Here is a 15,866-nt window from a genome sequence, read left to right as displayed (position 1 = left end):
TAGTGTCATAGAGGCAGTCCAATGAACATCTATAAAAGAGGCAAAAAAGCAGGAAGCAGCAGAGACGACAACTGGAAAACTCTGTGGGCCTGATCACCCCACAGACCGGTTCTCAGCCTCCCCGCCTGGGTGTATCCCAGCGAAAACAAAGGCTTCAGAAATCCGACAACTGACAACGATTCACCGTGTTACAGTATTGCTTTGTATTTCCCATTCATGAGCCGTTGACCAGTTCTGGGACTTAAGGAGTCGGCAGCCGCACCTAGCTTTGGACTAGCTCCACTGTTGGAACGCAAGGGCTGGCTCTGGAACCTCGTGAACCAACGGACACCCTATAAACTATCCCATTCATGAGCTGTTGACCAGTTCTGGGACTACGGAGCCGGCAGCTGCTGGCTCTGGAACCCCGTGAACCAACAGACCCCTTTAGTATTCAGCATACTGTAACTGAAGAAACATCGGAGACTCCACTTCTCGACTGCCTCTCATCATAGCTTAGACAGCATACCTACACTCGCTATACTTGTATTTACTGCAACTTCGTTCCAACCGGCCTCCCCTCTTACTCGTAAGAGGGTGAGGCCAGGTGAGTGAATAAATCTTTTTATTTTACTCTATATCTACTCCGTAATAACTTTTATTACTAACATTTCATCTCAATGAGCCGTTGACCAGTTCTGGCACTTAAGGAGTTGGCAGCTGCACCTAGCTTTGGACTAGCTCCACTGTTGGAACGCAAGGGCTGGCTCTGGAACCTCGTGAACCAACGGACACCCTATAGATTAAGAGACACTAACTACTTACTCTAAGTCGTCTACTTGTGCCAACTCGGCGAACCTCGAGGGCGGCTAAAAGCTACCTCAATTCCGCCCCACAAGCCGCACGCTCGCACAACTCCGCAAAGCCCGCGGCTCCCCTAAGCGGTGCCGGAGCCGCTAGCCCGGCATTTCGCCACACTTATCTCAGCCCATGGTCAGTTTGGTTGTAAAAGTTGGTATCTCAGCTTTGAAGTGTCCTTGATGCCCAGCTGGCATGATGTGTGCTTCCCTCCTCATTATCTGCTTTATGCCCTTGGCCTCAAAGGGACACTTCAGCCTTTCATTAATTAGTTTACCGACTGGTAACTTACATCTGGCACCTTGTTGCTTACATAAACAGTTAAATCTTCTCCCATCTCTATGCCATTCTCTCACCATTCACCCTGTCACATACACTCATTCAAAAAAGGGGATACAGAGTTCATTTACTTTTGTCAAGCAAAAGAATAGCAAATGGGGGGTTTAAGTTACTTACAGGACAAAACTAAGATGGTTACATTTTACTACTATTACACTCTATGTTAACATCAGCTACATTAGGTCAGTTCCTGCTACACAGTAAACATCATTATCCTTACTGAAAACTATGCTGAGATAGTTACTTAGTTGTGTGAATGTTCAGTACATCAAAAGCCCTTGTTAAACATCACTTCTGTTCTCAAGAGAATCTCTTCTTTTATCCAAGCCTTCTTTTCACATTCACCAGGGCTCCCTTCACCTGCTTCTTCCTGAGGCTGTATATCAAGGGATTCAATGTTGGGTTCATGAGACTATAGAAAAGGGAGATGATTTTCTCTGAAGGGCTGACTGGCTGGTCCTCGGTCCCATGTATATGAACATAGCTGTTCCATAGAAAAGCCCCATGACAGCGAGGTGGGAGCTGCACATGGAGAGGGTTTTGAGCTGGCCTTCATCAGAGTGGATACACAGGATGGCTGCCAGAATGTGCAGATAGGAAATTAGAATTAGGGAGAAGGGGCATACAGGCCGCAAAGATCACATTTTTGGTGGTGGAGGTGTCAGTGGAGGCCAGTTTTAACACAGCTAGGATTTCACATAAAATGTGGTCCACTTCCCTGGAGCCACAGAAGGGAAGTTGCCAAATAAGAATGGCGAGTACTTCAGCCAGGAGGAAGCCACAAACCTGTAAGGCTACCACCAGAATAATGCACACTCCCAGTTTATGATGTCACTGTAGCACAAGGGGTGACATATTTCCACATAACAAGCATAAGACATCACTGCCAGCAACACGCACTCTGTGTGACCCAGTCCCATGTAAAGAAACATCTGTGCCCCACAGCCAGATGAAGAAAGATATGGTTTTCTTTAGGACTAGGAAGATGTTCAGCATGTGAGGCACATTGCTGGAGGCATAGCAGATATCCGCAATAGAGAGATGGCAGAGGAAAAAATACATGGGATTGTGGAGTTGGGAATCCCAGCAGATTATTAGCAATAGAAGAGTATTTTTCCAGCAGGGAGCTTGTGTAGATAGTAAGAAACAAAGGAAACAGGAATATTTGTACTTTTGGGTAAGTGGAAAATCCTAGAAGGAAGAATTCTGAAAGTTTGATTTTCCATTGGGTCCTGCTTTCTCTTTAAAATATCCAGGCAACAGAGTCACAGTGATGTAATTTCAAAGTTGAGAAATTAGATAGACATTTATTTTAGAACACCTGAAAATAGATCCATAGCACCTCACTTTACCTCCAATAACCTTTCTTATTACATGCCAAATTATAGAAAGCAGTCAGGGACATAGTTCTTTATTTCAAATGTAAATAAATCTATTATTTCATCTATAAGATGAACTGTTGTGAAATGTCAGGTATTGAATTTTCTTATTTATGCTGGTCAGTTATAATTCAGTGCTAGTGGACATAATTTGAAACTTTTCTTTATGTTGGCAGTGTTTGATTATACTTAGGCAGCAAGAAGAAAATACTGTATTTTACAGTGTCGTTACTGCTAACACAATTTCCTTTATTTGATCATTGAAAGAACAGCAACACCAGTTCAATTCTGAAGCTTATCAGGAGTGTTTTCCTGTATGTTAAAACTACGCTGTCTCATATTATTTGGGAAATATTTGGGAAACCCTAGATAAGGGTTTCCAACCTTTTCAGAGTCATGGCACCCCTTCACAACTTTCTAGAGTGAGGTGGCATCCTCAGTTGAGAACTACTGTTGTGCTCATTTTACCTGAGTGGTTCTTACCCAGATGCTACTGCTGCCAGGTCAAACTACCATGCATATCTTGGGCACAGCCAGACTGGCAAGAGCTGTGGCATGTATAATGTCCTCTTGCTTTAGGGCTCTCTGATAAACCTAAAGGAGACAGGAGAGCTGGGTTGTGCTGCCACCCTTCCCAGTCAAACCCTCAACAGTGTTTCCCAGAAACAGAGGTGGACAGGACAGGTGGATCTCTCCTGCAGGCCTTTGTTTCCAGAAGTGTGACCCTGAGAGGTCTTTGGGCACCCCAGAGTACTGCGGCACTGCAATTTAGAAACACTGCTCTAGAGTTACCCCAGCTAGACAGTCGCCTTTTTACTATTCCTGTACAGACCAAGGATCCAACTGCTAAGGAAGTTGTTGACATCACCTTTTCTGTTGGAATCAGAATAGAAAGCTGCCAATGTGCATCACCCAAAAGATTATTTGAAACCTTTACGGAAACAAGTACAATATAATCGCTGGCAATGTCCAGTCTTCATCCCTGATGGTTCACAGCCCCTGGATTTAGGCAATCAAAATAAAATGGCATCTTCCAACTTTAATAATGAACTTGCCTCTGAAATGTGACAGTGAAACGTCTGTTTTCTGAGGAAATAAGAATTAAATACCTGTTTATGTATTAATGGGGCAGCATTGCTCTAGGGAGAAGGTACCTAACATCTGAGCCATTCTGGGCTAGATCTTCAGCCTTGCTCCCAGCCCTTCTTGCTGCTGCAGTAGCAGAAACAGATAGAAAGCAAACTTGGACAGCTACCAAGGTACTTGAGATACATTAGAGCATGGCTGGATACCTTCATGGCCACTGCTAACTGCTGTGACAAAAAGGAGCCTTATAGCTATTTTTATACACAACAGAAATCCATCTGGGTGTTGGCAGGACTTGAGGAACAGAAACGTGACAAACGTTATTTCTGTTCCCTTTCTGCTGTTTCTAAACAGAACTGGGTTTGGCTGGATTTCCTGTAATGTCTTTTAGTTGTCACCTACAACAATGGGCTTCTGCATTTTCTTTTTCTCAAAAAAGGAAGGACTGATTTTTTAACTACTTTATTCAGGGGTTCAGGGATACAGAAAAGTTGGCCTTTTACAAAGCAAACAACAAACAAATTACTATCAAACCAAGAACACCATGTCATTGCATTCATCACATCACTCCATGACAGACATCTTCGCTACATTCCACATCGTGTCCTACATGCTAGTTGTGTGGTCAGAGTGCCAGCCACATGGTCATAACTATATATAAACAATTCATACCCTGCTCTATCCAATCATACATGTGACAAAACCTTCAACTTCCCACACAAAAAGAAAGCAAAAAGGCAGCCTGGTTGAGGGCCCAGGATGCGGCATGAGCTGGAAGTGGTAGTCTGACACTGAGCCAGCCCAGTCGCCAGTCATGACATCAGAGCGCGTATTTGAGACGGCCGTCCTCCACATGGCACAGTGCTCCCTCAAGGGCCCAGCATGTCTCAAAGGCAGGCACCACGTGCCACAGCACAGCGTACTCAAACTCCAGCGAGAGGCATGCCTGCACCAGGAGGAGGAAAAGCCTCAGGGCATCATCTGAGCCGGTCCCAGCAAGCCAGTTTCAGCAGCTCTTGAGGACGGCCATCTTGGCCTGACCCAGTAAAAATTTGGCCAGGCAGATGGGGCCCTTCTCAGCCGCCCAGTATGGGTAGGAGCACACATAGGTGGTCTCTGAGAAGCTTCTGCCCAGCACTCGCAGCATTGGCTTGAGGGTGACAAAGAGTGGCTGCAAGCGGGGACAGTCAAGGAAGGCATGAAAGAGGGTCTCCTCAACACCCCCCCCATGCAGAAGGGACAGGCCATCAAGGCGTCTGGGTCAAAGTGGGACGCAAATGTGCCAGTGGCTAGGATGCCATGCAGCAACCGCCAGTGCAGGTCATCAGTCTTCTTGGTGGTTGATGGCTTATACAATATGCACCATGCCGGATGGGCTGGTGGGGAATCTGGCAGCCCCAAGCACCATTGCCATGGTATATCAGGGCAGCCTGCCAGCACTTGGACATGGCGGGCATGAACCACCCAAACATATATGTTTCTACATGACAGAAAAGCAAAGGGACAACTTGTGTCACTGTCAGGAGGCACAGGGAGCATCATCAGGGTGCCAGGGCCACCAGCCAGCTCACTGGACACAACCTGGGTGACTGGTAATGCAGGAAAAACCTGACTCGGGACATATGCAGTACAGGGGACCTGACCCACCCAGAGACGGTCGTCCAGGGTGGTTGCTGCCTCCAATGGGAGGGCAGCCTGGATGTCACACAGGAAATGGCCCATGCTGCAGACAGAGTGTGTGCCCAGCCAGGTGGTCAAGGCCTCAGGCAAGAGCCAGGCCAACCAAGCAGATTCAAGGAAATGGCTCAGGTGGAGGACACATGCCTGGATGAGAATGGCTGTGAGACTGGCAGAGGCCAGGCTTGGCATGGGGTGCCTCAGAGCTGGGTTGTGCACCAGGGGTTCCCTCAGGAACTGTGGGAACTGGAGGTGATGGGCCTGGGGCTGGAGGCAGAAAGTGGTTTGCCAGACTTGTACCATGCCATGGTAGAAAGCCGGAAGCACCGCCCAATTTAAAAGCGTGAGGTCCAACAGGAAGAGCTACCGGTCAAAGCCGAGGGCCCGCAACCTCTGCAGAATCCGGTATGCCAGTTTTTGCCAAGGTAGGCACACCTCACTGTACAGGAGCTATTGAAGGGCCTGCAGACAGAAGGCAACCTTCATACATTCCCATGGGGTAATTTCCTACCCCAGACACATATTTTGTGCAGTATTTTAAAGTTAATTAATTCTAAAAAAAAATTTCTTTTTAGGACATTGTCATTGGCATCATAGTGTGCAATATCCCCAAAGAATTTCCAGTTTACATAAATGTTTTGCTCTCTGTGGATGAAAAGCTGCCCAAGGTAACATGTTACACCAGGCATGAATGTGTTTTTTCCATATGAAAGCCCAGGTTAATACATTGGGGTAACTTGTTACCCCAATGCAATCTCTATATAAATGACAGGACTAGACCTGTTTGGCCACTTTGGGTGGATGCATCCGAAAGGTCAGCATTCATTTACACCTCATTCATGTCCACTTCAGGTATCCACGGTAACTAATGGATGGCTATCCTCCACTTTACTTTTGCTTTTGATGGGGAACTCACCCTAGTTTCCTATGTTCCAAAGAAGTCCAAAGTTGTGCTGTTGCTGTCAAGCATGCACCATGGCCTGTCAGTGGATGGAGAGCAAAGAAAGATGGACATCAGCCAAAACTACAATAACAACAAGGGTCAGGTCGATAAACTTGACTACTTAGTCTGTATGACCACCAGCAGACAGAAAATCAACAGGTGGCCAATGACACTATTTTTTAATATGCTGGATGTGGCTGCCATTGCCAGTCTCATCATCTGGATAGGCCACAAAGCAAACTGGAAGCCAAGATCACTTTTAAGAAGATGGCACCGTTTTTTTTGCAGTAGCTTGGAGAACAGTTGATCGACGGACAAATAAAATGAAGAATAATGGATACACGTAATCTGTCTAAGTCCATCATGTCTGCTATGACTGCCCTAAATTACAAAATGCCACAATGTACCCCAGTAGAGCCTTCCACAAGCATGAGTGGATGTTGTGCTTTTTGTCCAAGGACAGATGACCATAAAACCTGGAAACAATGTGAAGATGGTAAGCGATTTGCTTGTGTACACCACTGTATATCACTGCTGCTTTGTGAGGAATACAATATTTCGTTAAAATAGTTAGGAAATGTTTTTGGAAGTAATTATTAGGTTGAAAAGAGAGTGAACTTCAGACTTAGCAAATTGTTCATTCCCGTTCTGAAACTCTAAAAAAGAGTTTAAATTTTGTTCATAGTTCTAGTTAAATAATATTTTGGGTTCAAATCATCATAAATACTCTTTCAAACAATCTGTACGTTTAATAAACAGTTTTTGGTACATTTATCACTGGTTCCATTTTGTTCATGTGGGTGGGGTAACAAGTTACCACATGAGACCAACAACAGTTATGGTTTCATGAGAATGGATGAGGGTTAAATGAACAGCATTTGAAGTGATGGTTTTGCTGGGTTGTCTGTATGAAAAGTACAAACAAAACACCATGTTAGAACAAAAGTATGGGGATCTCAATGTCACTGCTCAAAAGTGTTTTCTGTAGCAGAGTTATACAAACTAATTGGTTCTCCAGTACTATCTTTTGATCTCAGTATTACAGCCTTCCTGTTGCCTAATAAACATTCACAACATTTTTCCTTGATGCTTTATAGGTGTCATTTTGCCCAACTTGAATTGTATTGTACTGTTTCCCCCACACTTTTCTCATTTAACTAGATCTCTCAGATATTCCTATAGGACTCTGATTCAAAGACCCTCAAAGGGTTCCCGTGATGATTTCACTTTTTTTTCAGCTCGCAAACTGAGACTGCAAACATATAGTGATTTCTTTTCTGTCAACGCAAATTGAGCATTGCAATGATAAAAGATAGGCATTCCAGGTTAGGACACAATTACAGTATCTGATCCTTAACTTCACTATGAGATCATTCCAAATCTCTCTTAAGATAAGGGTTTTTTTGCTATCAGTCTTGTGTGTGATATAAGAGTTGAAAAAGACCTTGCTTATAATACTTAATATGTGAATTACTCAGTAAAAAAGGTTCAACTTCATTGTCAGAAGTAGCGTGGGATGTCATTACTATGTACACAGATGAAGAGGAGTTAAAGTGACATTACTAAGGTGTCCAGTGCCAATTATGTAAAAAGTACATTTAAAATACCAAGTTAAAAAGAATCTGTGGAAATTTCAAATCAAGCACTCAGAAATGCTTTGCTGTAACAGAACTGTACAAGCTCATACCTAATTTGTGGTACAATGTCTTCATTTGGCCTTGGTAATACAGCTTTCTCATTTTCTCTTGCCTAATAAATGTTCACAATATTTTTCCATTATGATTTATGAATCATTTAGGCCCTGCTGAATCCCTATCTATTATTCCTCCTTACTTTTAATTTATCAGGATCTCTCATAAATTTTTCTTGGACGTTGATTTCAAAGTCCTTCAAAGACTTCCCCTGAATTCATTGTGTTTACAGATCTTAAATTGAGACATAATGTGCATAGTGATTTATGCCCCCCCCATTTACAGATCCCCATGGTTGAAAAACATGCAGTTGTTTGCATATTTTAGACAAAGGAAAAAGTTTTATACTGTTCCTACCTGCCAATAATTAGTCTCTAGATAATCTCAAAATGGACACACAAGGGCAAGCAATTCAGGAAGCAGTAAACTCCTACTGAGACACTAGTGTGTTGGTGAAAAGGGAGTTCTATCTCTGAAGAAGGACCGTGATGCATTGAAACTGCAATGCCAGTATGTAGCTCTCAGGCTCTAATTTCTGTATGGTATAGTGCTTGTATTTTCACACGGGCCAGTTTTTGAAAAGTTTGCTAAATATCAGGAAGTGCCCCAAGATCTTGGTTCCAAGTTACATATGCCATGTTGTCCTGATTTATGCAATTATATCAATATCCCCTGGAATTTCTTATTTCAGTCATGGCAAAATTCTGGTCCATCTAGTGAATGACTAAAGCACAGCTTATAGCCTACTCTGAATTTCCTGACAATTGTATAGGAGCAAATCTATTACCAACCCATCAGCATGTAAGTGGCCATATTATAGGGACATTATTGCCCTCTAGGTATATTTATATGTCTCTGTATTCCTATAACAGGGCCTGTTGATAAAATTATTCCAATACTTAATCTGGCATCTCACAGTGACTTAAAGAGCTGTGCTCTGGTTGCCCACTGGATAAATGAAATTTCGGCCTTCAGTGGCAATCCCTGCAAGCTAATAAGTGAAAATAACTGAGTCTGGAAGCTCTATGCGATCTCCCTAGAAGCCAGCCTATCAGGTGGAAGAATAAGGTCGTTTTCCACACTACATGGGAGAAAGGAAAATAGGCTGATTCAGCATACTTGGTGTCCCTAACTCACTTGTTGTTGTGTCACTGAAGTCATGCACCAGAGTTTAAAGATGGCCTCCAGAGCATCCCTTCAAGGCCAAGCAGCCTCAATTAGAGACCAATCACCCAGGAAGTGCCGTGAGGTAAATAGGTTTAAACTAGTATGAAGAAGTGAATAATGCATCCTATGTCCCTCTATAGTCTCAAATGGCATTTAGGTAACCGTGTAACTGCAGTTTTGGCATTTCCAGTTTGGGATTTGGCATTGCTACCCAGCCCTACTGAGCCTGTGCAGTTGGACTGCACTCTGGCTAGGCAGCTGGAGTGGGGTAAACAGGATTGCCCAGGTACAAGTGTAAGGTCCAGGTCAGTTCCCAACATGTTACTTGGGCAAAAATCATCAGTAAGGGAAAAAGACAGTGATGCACCACCCTTTTAGGCCAGGAATCCAGAGCTTGTTCAAGAAACAGGAGACCCAGGTTCTGTCCCCTCCCTACACCTAAGCATAACCAAGGCCCCTCGCTGATCATCTTTGTAAAGCTGGGCCACTGCACCTTGCATTTGCTATTCATTGACCGAAATAAGTAAACAGTACAGGGAAGTTTCTATCCTGTTGGGAGCAGGGGGTCAGGCTAGCACCAGAACTCCCTCTATTCTAGGGAAGCGTTCATCTTATTGAGTCATGTGCCCTCTGCTTTGCTCTTTTCTTCATGGCCCCATATACCTTCATATCTTTATTGCTCAGTGCATTAGCTGCAAGGGAAAGTCAGGTGTCTTGGTAGGCTATGCAATGCTTAGCCTGCAGCTTGATAGCTTGATAGTTTGAGCACTGTGCTGCAAACGAAGACATGCAGTGAGTGGGGGGCTCCTGAAACCATGGTCTCCTGTTCCCAGAAGTCCCACAGCTCTTGGCCTAAAATGCTGGAAGGACCCTCCTCCTCCATTTTCCTCTAGCAGATGGATGCACAGAGCAGATGTATTTCTTCACCAAAGGAAATAGCATCTTGCATTATAGAAAAGTGCAGAAAATAAAGGGAAACAGAAAGCAGCCCTAATGTGCAGCCCCTAGTCAAGTACCTCAATTCCAGAAAGCAATGAGGGCACAAACACATTTAGTGCTTCACATTTCCTACTGACAGACTTTAGAAGGCTTTCTGCTCTGTATCTGAATTTTTTGACTTCCCCTTCAAAGAAGCCCAGCTCTTCTTTGTGTGTATCTGGGATGCATTAGACTTTCAGTATTTCTTTGAATTACCCTCCAGAGCCAGGCACCAATTTCTTCTACCTATACTTAAGCTTCAATTAGAGATACCTGTAAAGCCAAGCTATATTTGGACCCCTTATGTTAGAAAAGATGTGTTTGCTTTTAAAGAGTTGCCTGATCAGCATGCAGGGTTTCTAAATCACCTGTCCTTTCTTCCCTTCCTCTCTTCTTGATAAAACTTCCTCCTAGTTGATGTAGACAATCTGAGCCCTGCCCTGCCCTGCCCTGCCCCCCCAGCGGCCAATCAGCAACCAGGTGCTATCAGCTATGGGGGAACACCCCCTCCCCCACCGGTGGGCATAATTGACTGCAAGCGGACTGCAGGGATTGCTTCTCCTGGCACCCCCCACTTCCCAGCTGGCACTCACAGGGTGGGCACCAGTGCTCTCACCAGCCCTCTCTGCCCGCCACCTGAGCAAGGAAAGCTGCTGTCAGGGGGTGCACCAGTACTGTCATGGGGTACATGTGCACCCCCGTGCACTCCCTACACATCGCTACTGTCTCCCTGCAGATATATAGGGGGAGGGTAGTTGCAGCTGGCCAGCTGTCTAGAGACTCTAGGCAGTTTCTGGATCAACATGTGAAGATTCTGGGTCATCCTTCAAGCTGCCTGACTTGAACTGTTAAAGGGAGCCTGGATGCCATTCCCATTTGTTGTACTGGGGGGGGTTTCCCCTGTATAAATATTGTGAAATGTAGATAACGGTAAATGAATCCCTTTAGAAACATACTGTTGTAATGTCTGATTGCTGAAAATGTTCAGCCTTCTCGTCTCCTGGATGTACAGAGGGCTGTTCAGGCTAATACTTAGTCATTCAGCCTATCCCAGAGCTGGCTGAGTTAGATTGTATGAGTTTAGCTCTTTCCCAAGGATTGATTTCAATAGGACTGCCCATCTGCTTAAGGTTTTCTAGATTTGTGTGAAGGCCTTTTAGGACTGAGTAACAATCACAGAGTCACAGAGAACACTGCAGCTGATACAACTCTTCTTGGAACTGAGTGCCATAAGGTAAAGCATGTGAGAGCCATATTTAAAATGCACATGTCGCTGGTTGTACGGGCAATGAGCATACAGCAGCTGGCAGCTCCCTGGGAGGATTCCTGCTCTGCAGGTGTGAAGCAGGCAGAGGAAGTTGCACAGCCTCATCCACCTCCTCTGCTCTCTGCCATTGTGCCCAGTAGGGCAGTTCTCCCTACCATCTGAGTAGCAGGGAGCAGCAGAAGTGGGTCAATGAGGGACTATATCAGGATTACACAGAATGGAGAAAGGCATAGGAGAATATCAACATCATTACTGAAGCTCTGCCCACACTCTGTGCAGCATAGACCTATGGAAACATCCGAGTGGGCAGTGACCCATCCCTCCCTCCAGGGATCCAGATATGAGCCTTGATATCACAAAACAATCCATCTCTTTCATCTTTCATTCTGGCATATATCAGGAAACAGGAATCAAATCAAGGGACCAATTCTGTTAACCCAGGGACCAATTCTTTTGAGGTCAGTGCCAGAACACTTATTGATCTTCCACATACGATGAAGCGGCACACACAGTAGTCAATATTTGAATGTTCTGGTCCAAGAATTTCATTTTCTTTCAATACAGAGGACTGTTCCATCAGAAGGATAAGCAATCATACTCTTCAATTACAATTTGATAAAAGAAAATATAACGTACATAGATCAGTATAGTTTATTAAATAGAATGTAATTTTTTTAGCACTAAAGAACATATTTTTTTCTTAATTTACATATCTTACATGGTAAAATGTTCACCACGTTTGGTAATTTTTAAATTGATAAAAATATTTTCCTGAAATTCAAAAACAAAAAGTCACATTGGCGCTAATAGCCACCTGAAGATTTGTCAGTGGCAATTCAGCCTGAGTGGATCACTGTCCACTTGACACATGGCTACTCCCAGAGCTTTATGAAAATAGCAGCTGCAGACCTCAATCTCCGTTTTTTCACTGAGTCAATCCATTGGATTGAGTGGATTGCACCAATGTGAATGAGTATGAAGTGTCGACAGTAGGCCAGACTTAACTTGGACTTCTAAAACACTGTGATTTTTTTCAGTCCATCTCAGGAGAGAAAATTTTGGATCAGATCTTGTCTAGGGTTTTACACTTTACTGCTGCTTGCAGATGTGGAAAAACAAAACCAAACAACGTGTTTTACTGGAAGAAGCAGCACATTACTTTGACCAAGCTCTGCAGCACCTTTATAGATCATGCACTTCAGTGGGGCTTTTATCTAATAGCTGATTCAATCAGCTATTAGATAAATGAGCCAAAAAAGGGCCACTAAAGTGCCCAATCTATACAGATGCTGCAGAGCCGGTTCAAGTAATGCCCTGCCTGTTCTGGGCTCTGGATGGAAGTGCATGGAATTTAATACAAAGTTTGGGGTTTTCTTTTTTTTCACATCTGTAAGCAGCCTACATGTCTAAGCACCTAGAAAAATTGCAAGATAATAGTAAAAGCAGTCACTGGGGATGCATCTACAGAAGACATTTAGTGCACAGTCGACTAATTGGCTGTGCAGTAAACATCTTGGCATCTACTTGTGTGCCACTATATGGCTGTAGGAAACTAGTTTACTTCACCACAGGATGGTACTTGCCAGCCGGAGCTGCTCCAACTCGTGTCGACATGCAGTGCAGCGCTACAATAAACTGCGGAGTTTATTGCTCCAGAGTTAATTGCTCATGGGCACATGTTCAAATGGTGTGCCCAAGAGTGAGACACTGCTGATCAATAAGCTCTGAATTTTATTCATGTGTCATAATTGCATGTGTAGACACTCCCTGGAAGTGTCAAGATGGTATATATTAATATAATTGGACTTATATGAGGAAGCCAGCCCTGATTCCAATGACATCAGATGACAAAATCCCATTGCCTTCTGCAAAACCAGGATTCTAATAGAAAAGTAAATTTTCTATTAATTTACTTTCTAACTGGGTAGATACCACCCCTACAGATATTCACCATCTTGAGAACCACCACTTAGTAATGCGCCTGGCCCTTCTGGCTAAGTCACAATGTGAAACAGTGCTGCCAAAGTGCCCCTTACACAAGAGTTCAGCCTTCCCCACTCAACTGCTTTCTGTGCTTTGAGTAAAGATTTGCATCACTAGTAAATATGTATTATTGAGTAAGAGTCCATAAAGGATGACAGTTCACATAGGAGCTGCTCACATTCTCCTCATTAACATTTTTCTCCCTAGTGCTTTCTTAAGGGCAGCTTGAACATCTTTGTTCCTTAAGCTATAAACTACAGGGTTCAACAAGGGAGTCACAATTGTGTATGTAACAGAAATAAGGGTGTCCTCATCCAGGGTATATCTGGATTTGGGTCTTAGGTAGATAATGGAAGCACATCCAAAGTGCACAACCACAACAATGAGGTGGGAGGCACAAGTGGAGAAAGCTTTGCACTTCCCTTCAGTGGATGGGATTTTCAAGATGGTGTTGAGGATTGATAGGTAAGACAGCATAATCAGTAGGAATGAGCAAAGCACGACTAAAACACAAATAATAAAAATGATGATTTCACCTATGTAGTTTCGGGCACAAGCCAGTTTAAGGAGTGGTGCTAGATCACAAAAAAAATGGTTAATTTTATTCAGATTGCAAAAGGGTAAAGTAAATATAAAGATTGTCTCTGTTGTTGAGAAAAGAAAACCAGTTACAGCTGAGAAGGCCACCAGCTGAGCACAGACCCTTTGGTTCATGATGATCTGGTAATGTAAAGGTTTACATATTGACACATAGCGATCATAGCCCATCACTGCAAGTAACATACAGTTTGTGCACCCAAAACCAAGAAAGAAACACATCTGAGTAGCACATCCAACAAAAGAAATGGATTTTTTTTCTTTTAGCAAGTTTGCCAGCATATTAGGGACAATAACAACAGTATAGCAAGTCTCCGAAAAAGAGAGAATAGAGAGCAAGAAGTACATTGGAATATGGAGACTGTTATCATTCCTTATGATTGCCATGATGATAATATTTCCAGCCAGGGTAAACATATAAATGAGAGAAAACACTATGAAGAGCACAATCTGTAGGTCTGGAAAATTGGAGAATCCAATCAGGATGAATTCTGTCACAGTGGATTGGTTCTCTTGTCTCATTGATACAAGATGCCTGAACTGGAAATTAAATAACGGACAATATGATAGGAGAGAGAACATTGTTGGCATAGACTCAGCTCAAAGGTACATGCAGAAAATATTTCAACTGCTATAGACTGCACATACACACTCACACACACACATAATACAGCTAAGCTGCTATATACTGCACACACCCACACATACTATCTACAGAAATATCACAGTGACAGCAAATATCTCTTAGGTCAATGATGTTTATAAAGAAAACACTGAATGCAACTGCTTAACTACTCTACCATGCCCAGCTCCTACTCTGCCTCATTCACTGCAGCTACAGTCACTTGTTGTGTCCTCTCGTATCTAGATTGTAATTGGTTTAGAGCAGGGATTGTCTTTTTGTTCTCCATTTGTACAATGTCAAACACAATGAGGTTCTTGTCTGTGACTGGGGTTTCTGAGCACTGCAATAATACAAAAATGAATAACAGCAACTGTACTGTAGTAGCTGTTGGGAGAGATGGAGGTGCTGAAAAGTGGGCAAGAGATAGCTGGGTTTTTCTGACACCTGTGTTCATATGACCCTGGTTTACCATTGTGGGCTGCGCATGTCAGTGGAAGACTTTATGAAAATATCTAGCTGTCAAGAAGTTAATGCTGGCATGTAAATTGTCACCTTAAGAATTCAGTGGCAATACTCCAGCAAGACAGATGCAGCATGTTCCTCAGAGCTATTGTTTCAGGCTGTCTGCAGATTGGTTTAAAAAATGCACGGGGTTTACTGTCAGATCACATTCTCAGTGTTCTCTTCTTATTGAAACCTGTCTGTCGACCTGCCTGTCTGGTATCATCTTAGGCATTTTTGCAAAGTGGGGTCTAAGATGTGGGACATCTTGGTGGTTGATGAAGATGGAGAAGGAGCTGGCAGATTCTGTCTGCTCCATACAAGAGAGTCTTTTTCAGGAAAGGGCTGATAAAATTGCACAGATTAATTTCTTATTCTTTTCACAATAGGTCACATAATCACTTTATAGTGTGGTAAAGAGAAGTATCCCCAAAGCAGATATGTCCTTAAGAAACAAAGGGCATTTTCCTTTCTCAGTACACAACCATTATGCCGAGGAGGGAATGCTAGAGAATCCAAACCCTCTCCCTTCCAACAGACACCTCAAAGTCAATTCCAAAAATTGAGCACTAAGTTAAAGGAAATTACAAGCTGCAGTGACTCAGTAGCACATCTCTTTAATTAAAAGTCAAAACTTTAGCCAGTAACTACATACCTGAGATTATTTTGCTTTCCTGTTTTATCCTGTCCAACAAATAGTGGAACTGATTTTCTCTCTCATGACACAGAACAGCAACTATAGACAAAGAGCAGATTCATAGCAATAAATACTGTTTAACATAAAATATTCATAATT

The 15,866-nt window shown here is 43.2% G+C and overlaps 1 protein-coding gene and 1 pseudogene across 1 annotated transcript; both read right to left on the bottom strand.

The window, feature by feature from the left end:
* Window positions 1–1,494: 1,494 nt before the first annotated feature.
* LOC149866646 (olfactory receptor 2A2-like) lies at window positions 1,495–3,725 on the bottom strand (annotated as a pseudogene).
* Window positions 3,726–13,521: 9,796 nt separating this feature from the next.
* Window positions 13,522–14,466, bottom strand: LOC149866645 (olfactory receptor 10T2-like). Its single transcript, XM_090041151.1, has one exon. It carries the CDS (start codon window positions 14,464–14,466, stop codon window positions 13,522–13,524), a length of 945 nt encoding a protein of 314 aa, XP_089897277.1.
* Window positions 14,467–15,866: the final 1,400 nt, after the last annotated feature.

Source organism: Crocodylus siamensis, chromosome 4, assembly GCF_052110815.1.
Source record: "Crocodylus siamensis isolate JL-2025a chromosome 4, ASM5211081v1, whole genome shotgun sequence".
NCBI classification, from domain to species: Eukaryota; Metazoa; Chordata; order Crocodylia; family Crocodylidae; genus Crocodylus; species Crocodylus siamensis.
This window is presented reverse-complemented; position numbering and strand designations above follow the sequence as displayed.

Excerpts from the sequence above, each read along its gene's own strand:
- LOC149866645 (XM_090041151.1), bottom strand. The coding sequence starts at position 14,466 with ATGAGACAAGAGAACCAATCCACTGTGACAGAATTCATCCTGATTGGA.